Raw genomic sequence first — 23,433 nt, forward strand, 5'->3', positions numbered from 1 at the left:
TCCGAACTACTCAAAATGTCCACTACCAGTTCACCAGAACCTGTCAGAACCTGCTGGATTTCACCCCTGGTGCAGGGGATGGGGCTTTGACTTTCTTTTGAGTGGGGAAAACCTGGGAGCTTTCTGATTCGGGTTTTTCCCAGATGTGCCAATATGACATCTCTAATAAAATGGATCTTTTGAGGAATTGCTAGCCTCTGAGTCTTCTTTAGTTGGGGGTGTTACTTGAAACCCTGACACCACGGGCTGGTCCTTCGCTGTTTCCAGAGCGGCCCCATGGGCCAGATCTAAGCACTCCAGGGGCTGGATATGGCCCCCGGGCCTTGAGTTTGACACAAATCTTATTAATGCATGAAGGCAGCAAGACTCATAAGGGGCAGTTAAACTCATAGTTTAAAAAAAATCTTAGCAAGAGAAATGGGTTATCTTATACTGCTATCTGTGACAATCACAGATCTTCACATCAGAGAATCATAGAATTTTGACGTCCACAGTACTGTACAAATGCACACTCAGTGTTTCTCCAGGTTGGAGGATGAAGACTATTTGCCCTTTAATGCTTACTGGCCTATAGTAAAATCCCATTATCTACAGCTTTCTCTGACATCCCATAAATCGGAGCTGTGCACTCTTTGAAAATAATTCAGAAATGCTTTTGATTTTGCATAAATGCATGACCTTTTTATCGTACATTAAAGAAGCCCAACTTTTTTCAGGATTTCATTTTGTTGTTGTTTTAACCATTTAGTCATGTATGACCCTTGGTGACCTTACAGGCAAGTGCTCTCCATGCTACCCTCTCAAGCACAGCTTTTTTCAATTGTTGGATGTTCATCTGTGTATTAGTTTTGAAGTTATCAAGCCAGTGTATTATTTGCTTGCCCCTTCTTCTTCTTCTACTAACCATTCCTAGCATCGTTGCCTTCACCAATGAATTTGCATGCATGAAATGGTCAAAGTAAATCAGACGTAGTTTTATGATTTTAGCTTCCAGTGATATATCTGGTTTTATACAATTTAACACCTCTCTGTTAGTTACTCTGGCTGTCTGTGGTATACGCAGTAGTTTACGCCAATACTACAGTTCAAAGGCATCAATTCTTCTTCTTCGATCAGCCATTCTTAGTGTCCAGCTCTCACACCCATACATCATTATTGCTCTAACTAGCTGCTTTTTGTATTTATATCAATATTGCTGCTCAAGGTTTTGTAATAGCTTTAAAAAGTGCCTCAAGAGCCACATCACATTGAACAATTTATTTCCTTAAACCAGCAAGAGCTTTTTAGGTTCTCCTCCCAGCAGTACTCCTGGGGAGCACTAACATCTCCAAAAGTAGCCTGAACAAATTATAGGAATTGCACCAGGGCTTCCAGGGACAGCTACCAGCAATCAACCCCAGTTGCTTCTACTTATCAATCTAGAAATAGACATGAACCTAACAGGATTCATGTGTCACAGCTCTGCTCTGGGAAGGGAATATTCTTTCCATAGGTCTCAATGCAGATCATCCACTAGCACCAGTTCGAGTTTTATCCCTTGCCTGCATGTGAATTTATTGAATTCATACATTAATACAGAAGTAGATTTTTTTTTTTTTCATATTTGCCGACCTTAGAGGACTTCACCCGAGATACGGTGACTTTACTGAAAAGAGGGTAGATATTTTGGGCTCATCTTTCCAACTTTGTGGAATTTGGAATAATTTGTAGAATTAGAACACAAAGAGTCCATTAAACGCAGTGGAGTCTTAACACACTTTCCTTTAGATTTTTTTAATCCCCTAATACTCCTTCCTCCTCCTATTTTCCCCATAACAATAACCCTGTGACGTGAATTGGGTTGAGATAGAGTGATTGGCCCAAAGTCACGCAGTTAGCTTTCATGCCTAGTTGATATTAGGGTTTTCTATTAAAATGGTATTAATGCTATTAAAATCAGCATATTGTTGTCAAACTTCTGAAACACAATTGAACAGAGATCTGTAATTTGAATCCCACTAAATAGGGATAACTTTAGCTCCCAACATCTTTCTGCAAGTGTCTATGGATATTCTCATTCATCCAGGTCATGTTTGTCCCAAAGATCCTTTTTCAAGAGGCAACTGGACTTTCTGGTTTTTCTTTGAAGATGTTTTGCTTCTCATCCAAGAAGCTGAAGTTTAAGAAGCTTCTTGGATAAGAAGCGAAACGTCTTCAAGGATCTGAAGAAGCTTCTTGGCCGAGAAGCAAAATGTCTTCAAAGAAAAACCAGAAAGTCCAGTTACCTCTTGAAAAAGCACCTTTGGGACATCCTTCTGCAAGGCCACATTTTTCCTCAGTCCAGCATAACTGCTGCTATACCCACACAGATCCCTATGTTTTAGCTGGGTTTTAGGACACTGGGTCTAAGCCAGCACACAGTAGGTGAACCAGCACACACCGGCTAAATCCAGCCATAAACAACAATGGTTCCAAGTATGGGCTGTGCTAAGCCCCAATTAAATAAAACAGTATTTCAGCTATACATTAGTAAAATTCTGATTCCTGTAACCTTTAACTTTTACCCATAGATCAACACTTTTTGAACCAAGTTACCTAAAGTGGCCTAGCTTACATGTGTCCAAAATCCAGGTCCCATATCTCCTTATGGTATTGAAATTTAGCAAATTTGATTTTATAACATAAGCATTATCGTAAAGCAGTTTATGACATAATGCAAAATGCCATAAAACATTTCCTGTGCCGACGTTTGTCTGTGCTATACACTTCAACATGGGCTGTTAACAGTTTATGATATTACAGAACGTAGTTAAAATGTTTCCTGGGCTGTTTGATTGCATTATACCCATAATGGTGAACCTATTGCATATGTGCCACAAGTGGCACGTGGAGCCATATCGGTGGGCACACGAGCGTTGCTCTAGTTCAGCTCCAGCGCGCATAGTGGGACCGGAAGTCGGCAAATGGGCCATTTCTGGCCTCTGGAGGGCCTCGGGGAGGGGGACATTTTCATCCTCTCCAGGCTCCTAGAAAGGCTCTGGAGCCTGGGGAGGGTGAAAAACGGGCCTCCCGGTCCCACTGTAAGTTGGCAAACGGGCCGTTTCTGGCCTCTGGGGGGATGGGGAAGGCCGTTATCACCCTCCCCAGGCTCCAAGAAAGCCTTTGGAGCCTGGGGAGGGCAAAAAACGGGCCTACCGGGCCCACCGTGCCATTGTGTGCCAAAAGCGTGGGGAACGTGGGGGTCATGCGTGTATGCGCAGGGCACATTGAATTATGGGTGTGGGCACGTACGCGCGTGATCTCCCCGCACCCCCCCCGCTTCTGGCACGCGAGGGCAAAAAGGTTAGCCATCACTGCACTATACAGTTGAACATGGTCTTTTTCAAAGCAGATACTTCTCTTTTCCAGTGAAGGCTGTACATTAGAAGCTCCGTCATCGTTGAAGGCATTGAGGAATCTGGGCTGTTGGTCTGAACTTGGCAATTTAGTTGCAAACGTTTTATGGTCAGTGCGCTTTGAATTGTGCTCATCTGTCCGACCGCTGGCCTTTAAATACCTTTTTACGTGATGCAGATTGGTGAAGTCTCCTCAAGTGGTGACGAAACATTTGCAACCACATTGGCCAAGCTGGGAGCTCAAAGCCAACAGCCCAGCTACCAACCCGAGCTCCTAATCTTCAAGTACATTTCAAAGAGCCTTGGTAGTACAGTGGTCTAAGGCACCCTGTTATTAAGCTGATTATTAAGACCAGCTGTCTGCAATTAAAGTAAGATCGAATCTCACCAAGGCTCAAGGTTGACTCAGCCTTCCATCCTTTCTAAGGTAGGTAAATTGAGGACCCCGTTTGTGGGGGCAATAAACTGACTTTGTATAAATATACAAAAGGATGAAGGCTATTGCTGAGCACACTGTAAGCCGCCCTGAGTCTCCGGAGAAGGGCGGCATATAAATCAAATTTTAAAAAAAACAAAAAAAAAAACAAAACTGAGGAACCTGATCAGGAAATCTCTCCGAAACGATGACTCCTTGAGGCATAGGAATTGTCTGGGGATATATCACAAGGACAGATTCCTTTGAGTCAGTGGTGGGATTCAAATAATTTAACAACCAGTTCTCTGCCCTAATGATTTCTTCCAACAACCAGTTCACCAAATTGCTCAGAAAGTTAACAACCGGTTCTCCCGAAGTGGTGTGAAAGGGGGGTTCTTATACAATCCATTGCTTCAGTGCGTTGTATCGGGTGCAAAAGAGGGCCACGCCAGCCTAAACCAGGGCACCGCTCCGGAAGTAATGGCGAGGAGGACCCCACTGAAAGAGGAAGGCGCGTCTCCACCTCGCCCGCCATAAACGTGGCATTTCTAAGGTCTCCTTCTTGCGCCCGCGAGGAGCAACGTACAACTTTCTTCGGGTGCGCATGCGCTTTCTCTCTCTCTCTCTCTCTCTCTCTCTCTCTCTCTCTCTCTCTCTCTTTCCCCCCCATCCCCCACCCCCCAGCGCTGCCGCCGATGGCTTGCAAACCTGGGCGGTTGCGTGAGGCGGAGCTAAGGCGGAGCCGGAGCAAAGAGACCGAGCCGGAGATCACCTCGCCGGGCCTTGGCTTCAACCCTTCTTTCCTTTCCCTTCCCCTCCACGGCGGCGGCGGCATGGAGAACCCTGAGGTGGCAGTAGCGGCCGCCAACGGGAATTCCTCCGCTTCGAACTCGACCGCCGCCTGCCTGGGCGGCTTCCGCAAAGGCGCGAGGAGACACTGCGATTCCGAGGAGAAACCGCTGAGCGATTCTAAGGCGGCCGGCGAGGAGCAGCCACCGCGCCCACGTTCTCCTCAGCCGCCGGCGCGGTTGTCGTCTTCGGGCTCCGAGGAAGCGGTGCCGGACCACCCGGAAGGTCCCCAGCACTTGCCGCCGCCGCCGCCGCCTCTCCCTCACCGGCGTCCGCATCATCACCACCACCACCACCACCGCCGCCACCATTCCCCGCTGAACGCTTCTCCCCCTCAGAGGCGGCGCCGGCGCCGCAGCAACCGCCTCCTGCTCCTCGACCCCGGCGGCGCCGCGCTGATGGACGCGGGCGGCGCTGCCGGGCTGCTCTACCCGCCGTTGGGCCGGGTGGAAGACGGGGAGGAGGAGGAGGAGGGGGAGGACGACGACGAGGAGGACGATGACGAGGACGACGAGCTGGACGAAGCGGGCGACGAGGACGGCGCCGGCGACTTGGCCAGCAGCGAGAGCGCCGGCAGCGGCTTTTCCACCCAAGGCTGCGCCCTGGCCGAGCGCCGCAAGCGAGCCCGCGGATCCGGGAGCGGGCTGAGCGGCGGGGGCATCTCGGCTTCCTCCTGCATCGGCCGCAATTACGAGGTGGTCCGCGAGCTGGGAGCCGAGGAGGTGCGCTGGTTCTACCGCGAGGACCGCAAGAGCTGGAAGCCGTTTATCGGCTACGACTCGCTGCGCATCGAACTGGCCTATCGCGCCCTGCTGCTTCCCGGCGACCAAGGCTCGCCCAGCCCCACCACCACCACCACCGGTAGGCCTGAGAAACTCACGCCTTCTTCGAGCATCCCGACCCCTGAGCCCGTTTGTGTTCGTGGCGGTCTCTACGAGGTGGATGTTGCCCACTCCGAGTGCTACCCGGTCTATTGGAACCGTAAGTGGCTTCTTCCTCCTCCTCCTCTCCCGTTTTCACCTTTGCTCCTGCTGGATGCTTGTGAGTGAGCATCCTTTTGGGGACTCGAACTGTTATTCCCTCCGGAGTGGGAGGGGATGCCTTGCCGTCACTTACTAAGGTGCTGAAAGTCTTTGGGTGCCTTGGTTAGGAGTGTTATCCAGTAGGGTGATGGGTCAGCTCAATTGGCTGGGAAGGCTGGAAGGCTAATCAAATGAACCGTTCTCTAACCCTTGGACAAGAAAATCAGCTCCCCTACATTCAATAGGCATTACTTCTCAACCAAATATGCATTTGTAGACTATGTAAATGTGTTTGTTCCTTAAAAAATAAAAGGCTAGAATCCTGCTTGGAAGCATATAACAAAAACATAATAGGCATAGGAGCCAGGTGAAGAATAGATGTCCAGCCTCTTTGCCCTTAATTGGGTGTCCCTTTTTTTCCTTTGCTTGCACTGGCCATTCTTCAAATATGCAGAATCACTGAACACTTGCTTCATCTTACAGACACACTCTTCATCTGTTAACTAAGAAGAAAGCTTGAGTCTTAAACCCATGTCATCATCTTCTCTGTATCTCATATTATTTTCTTCTGCTATGGAGCACCTTCTCAAATTTGATAGTACTTTTTAAATTTTGTTTCTCTTGTGTGTATTTATATATGTGTGTATTTACGTATGTTTGTTTATTATTTTTTCCTAATTGGCAATGATCACACACACACGCACAACTTCCATAGGCAAGTGTATGTATATCCTATTGGATAACCTGAGGGCGTTCTGTAGTTGAGTGGCTTCAAAATCTAAGAACAGAAGTAACTAACTAAAGTTGGTTTATATTTTTATGAATCTCCTCTTTTCTTGTTCTCAAGCATCATTAGTTAGTACCTGTTGGCTCATTGTTAAATTAAGCATCTAGCAATAAGGAATCTAGGGTCATGTTTGGGTTGTTGTGCAATTGATAATATCCTGAAAAAGAAAAGTGAGATTTTTAAAGAACAAAAGTATTGTAGGAACAATTTATTGGCTTTGTGGAAGTGAACATTTGCCAGTTAGAAAGGTATGGACAGGTAAACTGAACATTATTGCTGCAAGTTAGTTTTAGCTACATGTTTTCTGTCATCATGGGTTTTAATTTCTTTGGCTTGCTATTTCTTAAACCTTTTCTGTGCTTGTTTCATGTATTATTGAGGCGTGGTGGGACAAAATTGGGAATGTTGTAAATGAAATAGCCCATATGTGTTTTGGGTCCTGTAATAGATCTGGGAGGCAACATGGCATACATAGATCTTAAAAATTTCTTTACCTATGATTAGGATCTTTGCTCCTGAGATAGCAAAATGTGAATATGATAGATTAGGCTATGGGCACAGTTTGGGCATCCTGCTTCCCAGCAGATTCTTTAATGTTGCCAATGTTACCTTTTGCAGCGGTAGCATTAGTCCCAAAAGAAAAGATCTGTCATTACTAGGATCTACAGAACAAGCAAGTGAACTCTGTGTTCAGGGTATAGTTTGTGCATCTCCAGCTGTTGTACCAGTTGTAGCTCTACTGGATCTCTCAAGAATAACTCACATCCCATTACTACTTCTTTGCACTATTGCAATGCACTCTACATGGTTTGCCATGAAAGATCACTCGTTCGATTGACCCAATACACCATGTTGAGTTTTGGCTGGTGCAGAATGATATAAGCACATGAGACCTCTGCTCAAGGCCCTGCAGTGGCTTCCCATATGTTTCCAACTGCAATCAAAAGTGCTGGTTTTAATCTTTACAGTTCCATATGGTTTGGCACAGAGATCCTTATTTGATTCATAAGGCCCAACAGACTTCAATGGTGTTCTATGGCACTGTGAGTGGGTATTGGCCTGTGGAGTTGGCTGTAGCCTGATACCATGACCTGATTACCTCCTAAAATTGTGTTCTATTAAAAAAGAAATGATTATGTGATCCCAAGAATATTAAAGTATTTAACCTAACCGCAAGGCTTCATCTCTATAGTTGATATCTACCATTGTTACATTTACCATCAATAATCTCATATGTCTGGGTTGAAACTAGAACTGGACTCTAATGCCAGATTAGCATGGGGTTATAGTTTGCTCCTTTTTGCTCAAGTAGATGCTGGGAAGGGGATATTTTAATATGGATTCTTATACTGAGCAAGAGTTTGGACTTGATAGTCAAATGGATTCTTGTTCCAGTGATATATTGACATAATATAAGTCAGTGTGAAAAGATTATGTGCAGTTCTTCACCCCTCTAAATCATGATACATACAACATGATTACCTACAATGGGGAATCTTTGTATATTCATGAAGGTTTCTACAAAATCATGGTATAAGTTTCAAACTACTTAGGAGGGTATGTGTGTATATAAAATCTCATTGATTCCATGCAGTCATGATTTATCCATGGAGATTGCCTTCAATAATGTTTCCTTCATGACTCAGAGGAAAGGAAGGGCCGATTTCCCACATACTAAATTGTGTGTGTTGGAATGTGATACATTTGAAAGAACATGATGAATGGTGCAGTTGAATACTTGCCACAGTAAGTTGGATATTGTTAGTTGTTGCTTATAAGCTTTCTTATACTGTATTTGCATCCGTCAAATCAATATCTTTGTTTTGGTCTGGGTTCTCTTACTGCTTTATTATCCTTGTGCTATCCAGAGAAATCCAGTCTTTTCCTCTGACATGAAAAGGAAGTATTGCATAGTTTCATTTCCACTGATCCTGAGATATTATGTGTGTATATATTTGTTTTATTATATCTCTTGTAGTCTTTTTTTTCTCATTCATGTTGAACTGTGTAGCATAGTCAAACATCATTACAGGAAATGTTTTATGACATTTTGAATTATGTCATAAATAGTTTAGTCCAAGTTGAACTATATAGAACAGATAAAGATCAATACAGTAAACGTTTATTACATTTGCATTATGTCATAAACTGCTTTATGATAATGTTTAAGTTATAAAATGTTTAATCAAATTTGCCAAATTTCAGTTCCACAAGAGTCATGGGTCCTGGATTTTGGATGCATTCTGTAGGTTAGCCATTTGAAACACCTTGGTTCAAAAGTTTTGCCCAGTTAAAGATTAGAACAAATGCTCTGTCCCCACAATAGTCTATTGTTATAGGTAATCCTCAACTTATTATGGTAATTGAGCTCACAATTATTATCATAAGTTGTAACAATCATTAAGGGGAATTTTTTGTGGCAGTTGGAAAGTGAACACAGTGGTCATTAAATCCATTGTTCACTTTGGGCTGTTTTTTTATTGAAAACTGGAAATAAGCAATGGTTTCCAGTAAAAATGTCATAAATTATATTCCTGTGACTGTGGGATGCTGCAAACAACCACAGATGTGGGCTTTTGCTGAGCACTCAAAATATGGTCATGTGACTTTAGGGGGAAACTTGCCATCAGAACTTCAAAACCGGGATCGTAACTACCTTTTTGGGTCTGTCATAACCTTGAGCAATTGGTGAGCAACTGGTCATATGTCAAGGTCTACCTGAATGTCTTTTTAAGTTTACTTATTCTACTTTTTTCAGTTGGTTAGTTTTACTTTCTGTTATTTCAGTTACTTGCACCTCAAGATGTCTCTTCACTTTGGAAGTCTTGTGATAGTGAAGTTGTGACAAAATGGCAGTGAGCACATTTTTTAATGTTTTGGAAAGGCACACACAATTAATTAATGTTAACATTATCAGTACTTTATCATTCAGACCAGGGGTGAAATCCTGCAGGATCTGACAGGTTCTGGAGAACCAGTAGTGGAAATTTTGAGCAGTTCAGAGAACTGGCAAATAACACTTCTGTCTGGCCCTAGAGTGGGGTGGGAATGGAAATTTTGCAGTATCCTTCCCCTGTCACGCCCACCAAGCCACGCCCACAGAACTGGTAGTAAAAAAATTTGGATTTCACCACTGATTCAGATACAGAGCACCAAATAATTTGTACATATGTTACACCTCTGGTAGCACTAGGAGCAATGTCTAAAGGACAGGTGTCACGTTGCTGTCACATGACGTTTCATGATGTGTTTTCCCTTCGTGGAGCTGGGTGTGCATGGCTGCGTGACTCATCCAGCCCGCGGGCCGCCAGTTTGACACCCTAGTCTAAAGGATAGGATCTGCCGTATAGTCTTCTGATTCTCCTGTTATTCAAGGATATGGTTATATCACAAAAAAGGCAGGATTTACAGTTTTTGTCCTATGTTATTCTGGGTTTTATTTGTTAGATAACAAACAGTGGGAGTGGGAGGGAATTTAAGGGGTAATGTTTTGATGTAGTGGCAGGCTATAAGGAGCTTATGCAGCACAGGAATATGCAGCACATGTAGTTGTGGTTTAGCCAACTGGGGCTGGCAACTCAATGGTTAAGTGAAACATTCACTAAATGAAAAATTATGTGATCACAATTGTCCTTATAATTTTAACTCAGCTTTCTCCTTCCTTCCTTCCTTCCTTCCTTCCTTCCTTCCTTCCTTCTTTCTTTCCTTTCTTTCTCAAAATCAAAATATGGCACCAAATAGCCAGGCAGGCCCAAATGGCAGAGAAGATCTCCAGAATTTGATTCATGAAGAAGTTGGATAAAATGGCAAATCTTATAGTCCTTTTCACCCACTCCCATGCTTTTTGGAATGCCCAACCAAATGCTGGGATAATTATCAAGAAGAGAATTAATGTTAGTATTTACATTTATTGGAATAGAAATTATTACAAGAAAATAAGCAGACGCATATTGGGAATACGCATCAAAAGGAAAGCACTAGAAACTCTGTAAACTGCTTAGGAGGCAAAAGAAAGCCTCCTGTGTGAAACTGAATTTCAAGACCTTTGTGGTGTAGTAGTTAAAGCATCAGGCTAGATACTGAGAACTGGGAGTTCTAGTCCTGCCTTTGGCACAAAGTCATCTTGATAATCTTGGGCCAGTCACTCTTTCTCAGCCCTAGGAAGAAGGAAATGGCAAACCAGTTCCAAAATCTTGTGAAGAAAACTGCAGGGACTTGTCCAGGTAAACAACACTTATATCAAGATTGATCTATCTATCTATCTATCTATCTATCTATCTATCTATCTATATCTATCTATCTATCTATCTATCTATCTATCTATCTATCTATCCTTACTCAAAGGATATATATATATATATAAATATATATATATTATACACACACACATATATACAGATATATATATACATACCAGGGGTGGGTTCTACTTACCTTTACTACTGGTTCGCAACAGGGCTGCGCATGCGCAGAAGCATTTTGATGACGGGTTGGTGGGCGGAGCCTCCTGCTGGTTTTACTACCGGTTCTTTTTTTTTTTAAATAATTTTTTATTGATTTTATTAACATACATAAATCATAATAATTAATATATAACAATATACACAATACAAACAATCAACAAATGCTCCCCCACCCCTCGGGATCTATAGAACTGGTGCGAACCGGGGACAACCCACCACTGATACATACATATATACATACATATATATTTTAAGGGTTGGCTGGGATGTAGAGAAAAGGAGGTCAGAAAGAAGCAGCTTGTTTAGGCAGCATCCACTGGAGGTGGGGGAGAAAAGCATGTCAGGCACGGGACAACACCTACTAAATTACTGTAATGTAATCACTTGATTGCAAGACCGACACTGTAAAGGTCATAAATGCTACAAAATTAGTTTTTCATCACCACTGTAACTGCAAATGGCTACTGTCCTAGCAGAATTAAACAAGGACTGCCTGCACTCATATTAAGGTCAAACATAATGCTTAAGATTTGGTCTAAATCAGACAGTTCCCATGAGCACTATGGCAAGCTAACAGCTTGCTGGCTTCTTCTTGCAAGCGAGACAGCTTTTGCGAGGGGAATTGTGGTTGGATGCTGGGTATGAGCAGAACAAAGATTGTTGAGATCATCCAGAATGGCCCCAAACAGCTGTTCTTCATGAGAAGACCATGGAAACTGCTATTTTTATGATCTGCTTATGAGTGATGCTTACAACATCAAGCTCACATTCCTAAACCAGCCTATATGGACATTAGGTGACTGAGCCTTACATCTTAATAACTTTATTTATTTTTGTATATTGGAGAGATTAAGACCCTTCAGACTGGCATGATTTTACTGTATTCCTCCTTAAAAGATGATGATGTGAAATGGAGATTTTTGCGGGATTGGTCGGTTGGTTTTTTTTTTTTTTTTTAATGATAAGGAGACCTTAAAGACTAGATACTAGAGCCAAAGAATAAGGGAAACAAAGCAGAAATCTTTAGTGCAAACCTTTGAATCTCTCTCAGCCAAGCTTTTGGACAGAATAGATTGAATGCTTGATAAAATTAAGAAAACATGTTCTAATGAAGTTATAAAATAAGAACAGTGGATGTCTATAAAATTAATTTAAAGGATGATTTAAATGTAATACAGATGGATCTGATTGATGAGTATTCCCTGGAGGAGAGAACAGATATTAACCAGGAAACTGATTTGGATGATTTGTTTCTCCTGAATATACATGAAAGCTCTGCTTAGATTTGGAAATATGTTTTTAGCAATGACAAATACAAGGATAACATTTATTTATTGATACTAAGGAAATCTATTAAAATCCTGAAGATTTTTCACTGGAAAACACATAAGCAAACTAACTCTGGGACTTTGAAAGGGTTAATGAATACATTTAACAATTCAGGGAAGCTTTATAATATTGATTTGTTTGACTAAGTCAGGGGTCTGCAACCCTAAATACTGAAAGAGCCATTTGGACCCGTTTCCCACAGAAAAGAAAACACCAGGAGCCACAAAACCTGGGTGGGCGTGGCCAACTTGATATCACTCCCACCAGTCACATGACACCCCCCCCTCAGCCATGCCTACCCAGCCGGTCATTAGGGCAGAGAACCAGTTGTTAAAAAACACCGGGAACCACAAAATCCTTTTTAACATATCTCTCTCTCCCCTCCCTCCCTCCCTCCCCCCTCCCTCTCTCTCTGTATCTCTTTATGTCTCTCCCCACACCTCTGTATCTCTCTGTCTCTGCCCTGGTTGCTTCTCCCACCCCTCACCATGGCCATTACCTTCTCAGGCCAGGCGAGGAGTGACTGGTAGGGGAAGGCGAGGGGCGGGGCCAGCCAGTGGTGGGATTACCTGACAGGGAGCCACAGCACAGGGCCCAAAGAGCCGCATGTGGCTCCAGAGTCACAGGTTGCTGACCCCTGGACTAAGTTAAAAAAGAAAATAGTTACAGTACATCTAGTTGCCCTTACTGGACTTTTGCTGACAATGATTGATTGATGTAGCATTTGGAATTTGTTATCTTTATCTAACATCATTACATTTTGACCCTATTGATTCAAACAGTCACTGAATAATATGTAAACTCTATTGTTTTTGTCAAAATACTGCATGTAAAAGCTGAAGCAGGCAAGGTGGGAACCACAGTGCTCAAGCCAGATCCAACACTGAATAAATATTGAGTAGGTGCCACATAATTTTGAAGCTGAGAAAAGGATGGCCCAAGGTCTTATTAATTTTGGAATGACTAAGTAAAAGGCTTAGGATTTAAACCTGTGACTAATAAGGTTTATAGGGCTTGATGTATGTGCTTGGGCAGACACAAATTTTTATATGCATAATTTGATTTTTATTTCCAATAAAGCAATTTATTTAGCTAAGACTAAATTGTGAAGCTTCTGTTATTGTTGAATATGCACTTGAGTTTCTGAAGAACAGATTTAATATACCCCTGTCTGAAGTCTGACACTGCTTCCCATGAGAATCAACTTCTCATACAAGAAAATTTCTAAAATTTATGATAGAATTGGGATTCTATGCTTTGTGCTGCTAGACATCACACACTGACATTTTTCTGTCTCTTAAGACTCATATGTTTAGAGTTTCATTTGTGACACTTGGGTGACAATTTATGTCTCTCACTGCTAAGTGGTGAACATTCATTTGTTAAGTGAGTTTTGCCCCATTTTACAACCTTGCTACATTTGTTAAGTGAATCACTGGAGTTGTTAACGTTAGTAACACGGCTGTTAAGTGAATATGGCTTCCCCATTGACTTTGCTTGTCAGAAAGTTGCAAAAGGTGATCACATGACCTCTGGATACTGCAACCATCGTAAATATGAGTCAGTTGTCAAGCTTCTGAATTTTGATCACATGACCATGGGGATGCTGCAACAATCTCAAGTGTGAGAAATGGTCATAAGTCACTTTTTTTGATGCCCTTGTAACTTCAATTGATCGCTAAATGAACTGTTGTAAATTGAGGACTACCTGTATTTAATTTGGCTATAAAGTAGTTAAGATATAGATTAAAAAGAAGGGGAGCTAGAATGCAGCGGCTTAAATATGAATGAGCTGAGGCACCCATATAATAGCTCTTCTTCAAGAGCTGCACTGATTGTCAGCTGGCTTCTCGGTGAAGTTAAGGTGCTGGTTGTCATTTTAAAAACTTTTCATGGTTCATGACCTGGAAATTTATGGAACTGGTGGAGTTAAAGTAGTTGTTTCACTAAGCCAGGGGGAGGGATTATTATTATCCTCTAGATCATAGATTGGGGGGATGGTTGGTTTTGAACATGACTCCAATTTTTATGAGATGATAATGTATTCTTATGTTCTTTAGCTATTGTTTTAATTACAATTACATATTGGGAACTTGTATGCTACCCAGAATTGGCTGAAAGGAACCTACAAGCCCTATTAATAAGCAAGCAAGCATATAAACACTTATAATTTATCCAACTTAGGTGCAAAAAACAAAACTCCCGGTTAATTAATTACATACAAAAATGAAACATTCACAATCAGCCAATTAGTTCCTCTTTCATCACTTTACATAACATTTATTGATCTTAGATGTGCTTCTCTTCTCATTTCTACATCCAGACTAGTTCAGAAACTGTTCTTCCTTAAATGATAAAAGATTATTTGTTCTTATAAACAAGATATATGAAAACTTTTGGATGTATTTGTTGTTAAATTTATATGCTGCCTATCTTGCCTAGAGGATGAAGGTGTAATATAATGTGCAAGGATACACCACCAAGGGAATTCCTGTCAAGAGGGGAGTGAGACAAGGTGTATTCTGGGTGAACTGTAACCTCTGAATGCTCTTCAAAGGCAGCCCCAAATACAGTGCCTTGCAAGATCATTTGAGAGGTGACTAAGGCATGAATGACAATTAGTAATGTCTCCAGTTCCAGAAAGTCAAAATGAGTACATATAAGACTGAGCTGTGCAAAAGCCCTCTTGGCCACAGGTGCCATCAATTTCTCAAGCAGGAGTTGTGAATCTTAAGATTGTAAGCCCCCAGATTGTGACTTTCCTCCTAGGAGAATGCAACTCAAATTTAAGAGTGGAATCCCTCTGCAGTTGGTAGACCTTTGAACCCAAAGTCACTCCATCTTACAGAAATTTAATCTCAGCTTGTTTTCTCCATTCAAATCTGGTTAAACACCAGGCAGTTTGATTCTGACCAATTTTGCAGCCAGAGGTCAAGATGTGAAAATTAGCATTCTGATGAAACCTACTACCATACTACTAGATGATGTCCCACAGAAGTTTCACATAGATGTTGAATAAGAGCATGGAGAATATTGAGAGCCCTGAGTCTTTTTACACTTGAGGGGTTTCCCTTCAGGAAGGAAAAATATTGCAAAACAGCATCCCCCACATCTAACTCCAGAGATGGCTCAGTTCTGTCAAATGTAATCTATAAGCAACTGGTGCTAAATCCGGTGCTGACAGGTTCATGGCTATCCTGATGTCATGAACTCCAGAGTTGCCTCTGACTTTTTTCCCCCGGGAAGATGAGCTGAAGTTTCTAAAACCAATATATCTTTAGAAATCCAACCCTATAGTAAATTCTAGCAGCTCAAGCAGCAAGGAGGACAATGAAATGAGTACAGGTGGTTCTTTACTTACAACCATTTGTTTAGTGGTTTCAGCACTGAAAAAAATTATTTATAACCGTTTTTCACATTTACTACCATTGCAACATCCCCATGGTCATGTAATCAAAATTTAGACACTTGGTAACTGACATGTATTTATGACAGTTGCAGTATGACTTTCCGATAAGCAAAGTCAGTGGGAAAGTCAGATTCACTTAACAACTGTGGTACTAACTTAACAACTGAAGTGATTCGCTTAACAACTATGGCAAGAAAAATAGTGAAATAGGACAAAATTCACATAAAAACTATCTTGCTTAGCAGTGGAAATTCTGGGCACATTTTTGTGGCACATTAAATTGAGGACTACCTGTATTCTGTGTGATATTTCTCAGTGACATTGATCACTTACCAGTTTCATCCTTCTTAGGAATTATCAGACACAGGTAGACTAATAATAAAATTATTGTGTTATTGATTTTTTACAAGACAGCAGTGTTCTATTATATTGTATAATCATAGGGAAAAAATAACATTGAATTTGATGTGTTATCTATTGTTATTTAAATAGATTCAACAATAATTGTTCTAGCCTACATTGGATCTTAATATCATTCTGTTTCTTACCATTTTAGAATCTGAAAAGATTCCTGTGATGCGTGGACAATGGTTTATTGATGGCACATGGCAACCACTAGAAGAAGAAGAAAGTAATCTGATAGAAGAGGAACATCTCCGTTGTTTCAAGGGTCAACAGATGCAGAACTTTGACACAAATGTCTCAAAACCTATAGATAGGAAAGAGGGTAAGATTTACTACTGAAAATTTGCTGATACTCTCCTTGTTATGATGGTCATAACTTTTGCAAGACATCTGATACTTAATTAGGTAATTACACTTATATTTCCACATTAATGGACAGAAAGAGAGAAGTCTTTCTGAGCTTACATAGAATTGCCAGAAATTGTTTTTCCATGAATATATTTTCTCAGAATATATATTCAACATTTCTAAATCAACAATGTGATGCAATAAATATATATTAAAATGTAGCATTTCTATAAACCCGCTTAGTTGGTTGCTTTTAATATCTGAAAAATGTAGTAACTTGAATAATATTTTTTTAAAAACCATTCAGTTAATTCTAGTTATATTTAGGAAAAATGATCCATCTATGTTAAGCAGACTTGTTTATTTGTTCTATTTTCCTTTTCCGTAGAATAAAATTTTAAGTGATCAGACTGAATCTTGACAAACCATTTGCTCTGTTCTGAATAATAATAGTTTGCACTAGTTTGCATTATTCAGGAAAGCTAAAATTGTGCTGGTGGTAATTTGTTTTTAAATTTCATGATAATATCGTGAATTAACAAAGGCAGAGTTCTGCCTTTCGTTTCACTGTGTATGAACTAGTATTTTTCAACCACAGTAAGTTTAAGATGCATGGACTTCAACTTCCAGAATTCCCCCCATAATTCCCCAGCCAACTAGAATTTTGAGAGTTGAAGTCCTTACATTTTAAATTTGGGGAGGTTGAGAGATACTGATCTGAAGTGAGTCAAAACAAATTGATTCTATTAATTACCCTGCAGATAAAAGCTCAGTGCACGTTAACAGAAACTTTGCTTAATCGTTACATTGTAATTAATTGCAATCTTCTTAAGAGATCATTGTTTAGATGATCTGTTTTTGCAGTTTACACAAGTGTTAAATATGGTTCATGATTAAATTATTGATCTTATTAAGGCAGAGTTTGAAAAATTAAAGAACAGTTTGGTCATATCTCCTTGACCAGTCACATTTTTAATCTTAAAGGACTGTATGATAAATCTCAGGAAATAGCTGCTTTTGAACCATGAAGCATCTTCAGCAAAGTCAGTAAATTTATCAGACTGGTCCAGTCTGAAAAACTTGATACTTTTGTGCAACTTTTTAGACTTTAGCCTTTCTTTCAGCACCAAAGTGAAATTCAGGCTACGAAACAGGTTACAAAAAATTATCATGCTACTAAACTTATCAGTAGAGAAAAGACAAAGAAATAACAGAATAACACAGCTAGAAGGGACCTTGTAGGTCATTTAGTCCAATCCCCTGCCCAAGCAGAAGACCCTACACCATTCCTGAGAGACGACAGTCCACTCTCTTTTTCTTCTACAGGTAGTTTCATTGACTGCTTTGTTAAGCAACTGTTCAAAGCTACAACAGTGCTCAGAATGTAAGTTTAGAACTGCTCCTTGCACTTGGGGCCATTGCAGCATCCCTGCAGGCATGTGCAAGTGATGTGCATTTACAACAGTCATGGCATCCTGCAGTCATATGATCGTCATTTACAACCTTCACAGCTGACTTCCAACAAGCAGTCAATGGGGAAGCCAGCAGAAAGTCACAAGTCATAGTGAAATTATGTTGCACTTAACAAGCTGCCATGATTTACTTAATGACCGGAGTGAAAATGATATAAGTCCAGTGTGATCACATGATGTTTCACTTCATGACCACATTGCTTAGTAGTGGAGCTGCCAGTCCCAATTGTGATTGGTAATTTCTGTATTTTCATTGTCTACCAACCTACTTGCTGAACACATGGAATTCCATTTTTTCTTTCTGTCTTTCAGGTGAATTGGTACAATACAAGACTGTATTAAGTAATAAGTAAAGTGTCAGGGTTCCAAGTAACATCCCCAACAAAAAAAACCTCCGAGGCTTGTTTTACTTCTAAAGCCTAGTTTAGAAGAGCATAACTTTTGTCTAACCTGGAAACAAATCCTGCTTCTAGAATTTCTGGATTTATACACATCTGGGTCATATGTATATTCAGTGCTGTAGGTTGGATCACTTGAGTTAGACCTTATTAATTTGTCACAAGACTTCTGCACTAAGCATTACTAAGTTTAAATCCAAAGCAGATTAGTTTAAAATAGTTTTTTTTAAAAAAAGTATACATTCCTTCTGTAAACTTTTGAGTTTGACTCATAAAACTATTCTTGTGAAGAACCTATTTCTGAGCTGCATAATTAATACTACAATAATTTTAGGGCTTGACAAACATCAACATTTTCTTTATTTTCCCTTTTGAATTCTACTTAATATTGTTAAATAGAGTGCAACATTTGCTGTTGGAAAGATTAAAATAAGTTACCGTATTTTTCGGACTGTAAGACGCTCCGAACTATAAGAGACACATAGCTTTTGGGAAGAAAAACAAGAACAAAAAATCTCCCTTTGCCTCCCAGCAATTTGCCTCTTTGTAGCAAACAGCAAACAGTCTAGTCAGCTTCAGCACAGCCTGATTTAGCATGAATAGCTGATTGGTGGTTGGATCAGCCTCCCGGAATACCTCCTATCAGCTGTTCCAGGCTGCAGGGATCACCACTGCCTATTGCCACCGTCGCTGGCCACCACCACCTATCGCCGCCTCCGCCTGCCCCATTTTTGGCCTCCGTGTGCCCCATTTTTGGCCTCTACATGTCCCGTTTTCAGGCCGTTCCAGGTGGCGGGAATCGGTCCTGCCTATCCCCACCGCCTGGAATGGGCAAAAAATGGGGCGCATGGAGGCAACAATAGGCGGTGGCGATCCCTGCAGCCTGGAACAGCTTATCGGTGGTATTCCGGGAGGCAGATCCAACTGCCAATCGTGATTTAATTCATGCTAAATCAGTCTGTGCTGAAGCTGACCAAGCTGTTTGCTATTTGCTGCAAGGAGGCAAATTGCTGGGAGGCAAAGGCAGAGGGTGTCTCTGACTACACTGGCGAGTAGGCAGAGCTTCAGCAGCATTTGGTCTATAAGACTCACAGACATTTCCACCCACTTTTTTTTGGGGGGGGGGAGTGCATCTTATACATGGGAAATTACGGTATATAAAGTTATATAAATAATTTATGTGAAACATGATAGATAGCAGATTTGTTTTGTTTATAGATTATATATGTGTTACTGTTAGTGTCAAGATAACTGCGGAGTAGTTTCTATTTTTGGATTGAATCATCTTAGTTAACTTACAGCTACAATTGAGCCCAACATTTTTATTGTTAAGCAAGACATTTGTTAAGTGAGATTTGCTCCATTTTATGCTCTTTTGCTACAGTGAATCTCTGCAGTTAGTAATACTGTTCTTAAGTGAATCTGGTTTCCCCACTGATTTTGCTTGCCAAGGTGATCACGTGACCCTGGGACATTGCAGCCATCCGAAATAGGAGCCAGTTGCCAAGCATCCGAATTTTGATCACATGACCATGAGGCTACTACAGCAGTCATAAGTGTGAAAAATGCTCATAAGTTACTTTTTTCTGTGCTGTTGTAACTTTGAACTAAACAAACTTTTGTAAGTCAAAGATATCTCTGTTTAGATATTTCTAAAAGCTTCCTTCAGGCTTTGCTTTTCACTGTTCTTGCATAAATCTACCAAAAGCAGTTTTAAATTACTGCTTTACCTGCACTAACTTGAGCAGCTGTCAAAAATGTTGTGACCTCCATCTAAAATGATCATAACCCATAATTTAAGAACTCCTGCCTTAAAGCAAAACAAAATAATTAACAAAATACATATTGTTAATCAACTATTAGGAGAAATGAAGAATTGTACTCCTACTTCTGAAATGTTAATTTTAGGAATTTTGAAAGTGCAACCTTGCATAACCCTGCAGGAGACCTGGGAGAAGTAAACTTTGTCTCTGTTCAGCTGGAGGTATGAATAAAAAAAATGTTATTCCCTGCTATAATGTCCACAGTTGAAGGGCATCACTTTAATGGGACAGGAATAGGGAACTTTTATGTTAGTTTTAAAAATTATCATGTTCTTTTGTTCTTTCATTATTAGCTTTTGAGTCAGTCTTGACTTGAATAACTGCTTGGACTAGTCCTTGCAGTTTCCTTGCAAGATTTTCAGACGTGCTTTGCTATTGCCTTTTTTATAATAATATTATAATCGTTTACTTTTATCGTATTGATTATGTGCCATCAAGTCAATGTTGACTCTTAATAGCCACATACATTTTCCCCAGGAAGCTCTGTCCCTATTCTGATCCTTTAGATCTTTCCAATGGTGCACCCACCCCAACTCCATCTTGCTGCTTATCTTTCTTTCCTCTTATCTTTCTTTGCATCTCTCTCACTGTCTCCCATTGTTACAAAATTCTCCAGAAAGCTACATCTTCACAAAACATGTCCAAAGTACAATTTGAGCCTAGTCATTTGTGCTTTGAATGAGAACTCTGGATTCATTTGTTCTATGTTCAAGTGGTTGTTAATGTAACCTTTCTCAATAAAGTATAATAACGTAGAATCAGTTTCCTGATTGGGTCTAACTCATACAAGGCACAACGCCTGAAGCTAGCTCACATATTTTAATATTATCTTTAAATGAATCTAAGGGCACAAATAAACAAATGCACATAAAGCTTCCATAATTATATGGTGACAATTTATTTATATATTTGGAAAATATATGAGGCCGCCAGTGGTGAAATCCAAAATTTTACTACTGGTTCTGTGAGCGTGGCTTGGTGGGTGTGGCAGGAGAAGGATACTGCAAAATCTCCATTCCCACCCCACTCCAGGGGAAGGATACTGCAAAATCCCCATTCCCACCTCACTCCAGGAGAAGGATACTGCAAAGTCTCCATTCACACCCCACTCTGGGGCCAGCCAGAGGTGGTATTTGCCGGTTTTCCGAACTACTCAAAATTTCTGCTACCGGTTCTCCAGAACCTGTGAGAACCTGCTGAATTTCACCCCTGGAGGCCGCCCATCTCTCACAGTGACTCTGGGCAGCTTACAAGCAGTAAAAAAATGCAGTATAATTAAAAAAAAACAACAACACCCACACGCCCAGCCGGCAACAACACACAGTCAGTTGAGCCACTTGATGGGCTCCAATCCACTCTGGGTTCCCCAGATCCACTGGCAAAATCAAGTGTTCAGGGCCTTACAAAAGAGTGTCAAAGTAGGAGCGGTCTAATTTCTGCAGAAATGATATTCCAAAGGGAGGGAGCCACCACAGAGAAGGCCCTTCTTTTAAGTCCCACCAGATGTACCTCCTTAGGGGATAGGACCTGCAACATTGCCTCCCTGCTCTAGTGGGTCAGGTGGATGTAAGCGGCAATGCAACACAGAGTTGGATTTTGCAGCCACAAAGCTTGCTGGATAAATCCCATAAACATCAAGAAATCAAACAAAACATAACGATAAATCTGACCAGCAGATTTATCACTATGTTTTGTTTGATTTCTTGATGTTAGGAAGAATAAAATACAATAAACTAAAACATTTTTAAAATTCTTCCTTTTTGTATTGGATGATCTTTTTATACATCACCAGGGCAGCAAAGCTATTTGAGACTTCATTAAATCTGTTGCAGTCTGACTGCAATCAATTTACTGTATCACAGCTTTGAGCTTGCAAGCAATTTCTAGAGTCACTGATGGGCAATTTTTAAAGTGATTTAATCCATAGAAGTAGAAACACAAGAGACAGGTTCTATTTTTCTCTGCAAAAGTTGAATTGGTTCTTGTGAATGTAAGTTGTAGCAAAGTCTGTGAGTGCTCTTAGTTTTACCAGCTACCTATTATTTTACCTATTGTACAAATTGAACCTTAAACTACTAGGAGTAGAAGATACCGCATGTTTCTTTCTGTGCGGCCTACAGATCTTCTTTTGCTTGTTACTAAAATGGCAGGGGACCTTTTATATTGTAAGATAGGAAAAGCACTTGATCTTATCCCTCCTTTTCTGATTGAATCCAGTCAGCATAAAGGATACTGGTAAGCTTTAATGCTCTTTGCCCAGAGTTAATAGTTAATCAGTGCTGGGAATGCTGCCAACATCATTTCCTGCTCTTTGCTACTGCATGTGTAGCCCTAAGGTCCTTCATATTATTTGGCATTAGTTTGGCTTATTGTGTAATCTAGGGCAAAGCTACATATTACAGTATATAAATAGTGCAGTTTGGTATAGCATTTTTCTTACCATTTTTTCCCAATTTTAGACTAACTATTGAGTTTCTTTCACAAGCTGTTTGCATGGAACTGAAGCTATTTTAGGCTTATCTTCCATGTTAAATAGCAGCTGGGATAGGTTGAAGGTTCACAGTAGAGCTCTAGGAGAAAGGAGCTTAACAATAAGTATTAGCATGCATATTGGTACTAGAGGTAATACAGTAATTGGGACCAGAATGTCTGTTACTATGTGATGCAGTCATAATATGCAGTGTCACATAACTGCATTCCTTAGTGATGGCAATCCTGGCAGTCCCCAGTTGCTGTCATTAAATAAATCCCGTCTGTCATTAGCAAGGACTCAACCCAATCCAAGTGATTTCCAGCTTGGTCACTCCCAGCCCCAATCCGTGGTTATGTAAGGAGCTGCCTCTTCTGTCTTCTCTTGAACTACCCTCACCTGCCTACCTCTTCCTCTACCATCTCTGGCCTTTTGGCCATCCACTTGTCTGCCACTTCCAGCTGCCCCCATTGTCCTATCGCAGGTCAAGCACGTACACAAAGATACCTTTTTTTCTCTTTACTAAATGAGGCTTGCAAACACACACAAAAATACGCAGTATAGAGTCGTCTCCCCCCCCCCCCCCAATTTCCCCCAAATTTGAGAAGTTTTGGTTCTGGATGCTAATCGTTGGTCTCTTTTGGCTCCAAATCAGAGACCACCAAGACACCTACTGCTGTGCATGCTGTTACCCAGACCACTACTGCATCGGCCAGGAGCCTTCTTGCAAGATGCGGGCAGCCAGGTCTTTACCTGCCCAGGGTCTCTGCATCCCAGCTGGCGCTTTCATTCACATCCTGCTAGGGCCTTCTTTCATGAAAGAAGTCCAGTGTGCGAAAAAAGAATCCTCCTGGAAGGGTGCTTCTTTT

At 41.0% G+C, this 23,433-nt stretch overlaps 1 protein-coding gene across 4 annotated transcripts in view; it reads left to right on the top strand.

Annotated features, from left to right (window-relative positions):
• Window positions 1–4,316: 4,316 nt before the first annotated feature.
• Window positions 4,317–23,433, top strand: part of DDHD1 (DDHD domain containing 1) — a 42,298-nt gene continuing 23,181 nt past the window's right edge. For 2 of the 4 annotated variants that reach the window (XM_034433366.3, XM_087881842.1), the window contains exons 1-2: window positions 4,480–5,619; window positions 16,205–16,375. In XM_034433366.3, the coding sequence (XP_034289257.2) occupies window positions 4,485–5,619; window positions 16,205–16,375 (1,306 nt within the window). In that variant the 5' untranslated portion in view covers window positions 4,480–4,484. Of the gene's footprint in view, window positions 5,620–16,204; window positions 16,376–23,433 lie in introns of all 4 variants that reach the window. The other 2 variants (XM_034433367.3, XM_087881847.1) reach the window with 2 other exon arrangements.

This window comes from Pantherophis guttatus, chromosome 1, assembly GCF_059756535.1.
Source record: "Pantherophis guttatus breed Tessera chromosome 1, ASM5975653v1, whole genome shotgun sequence".
Taxonomy (NCBI): domain Eukaryota; kingdom Metazoa; phylum Chordata; class Lepidosauria; order Squamata; family Colubridae; genus Pantherophis; species Pantherophis guttatus.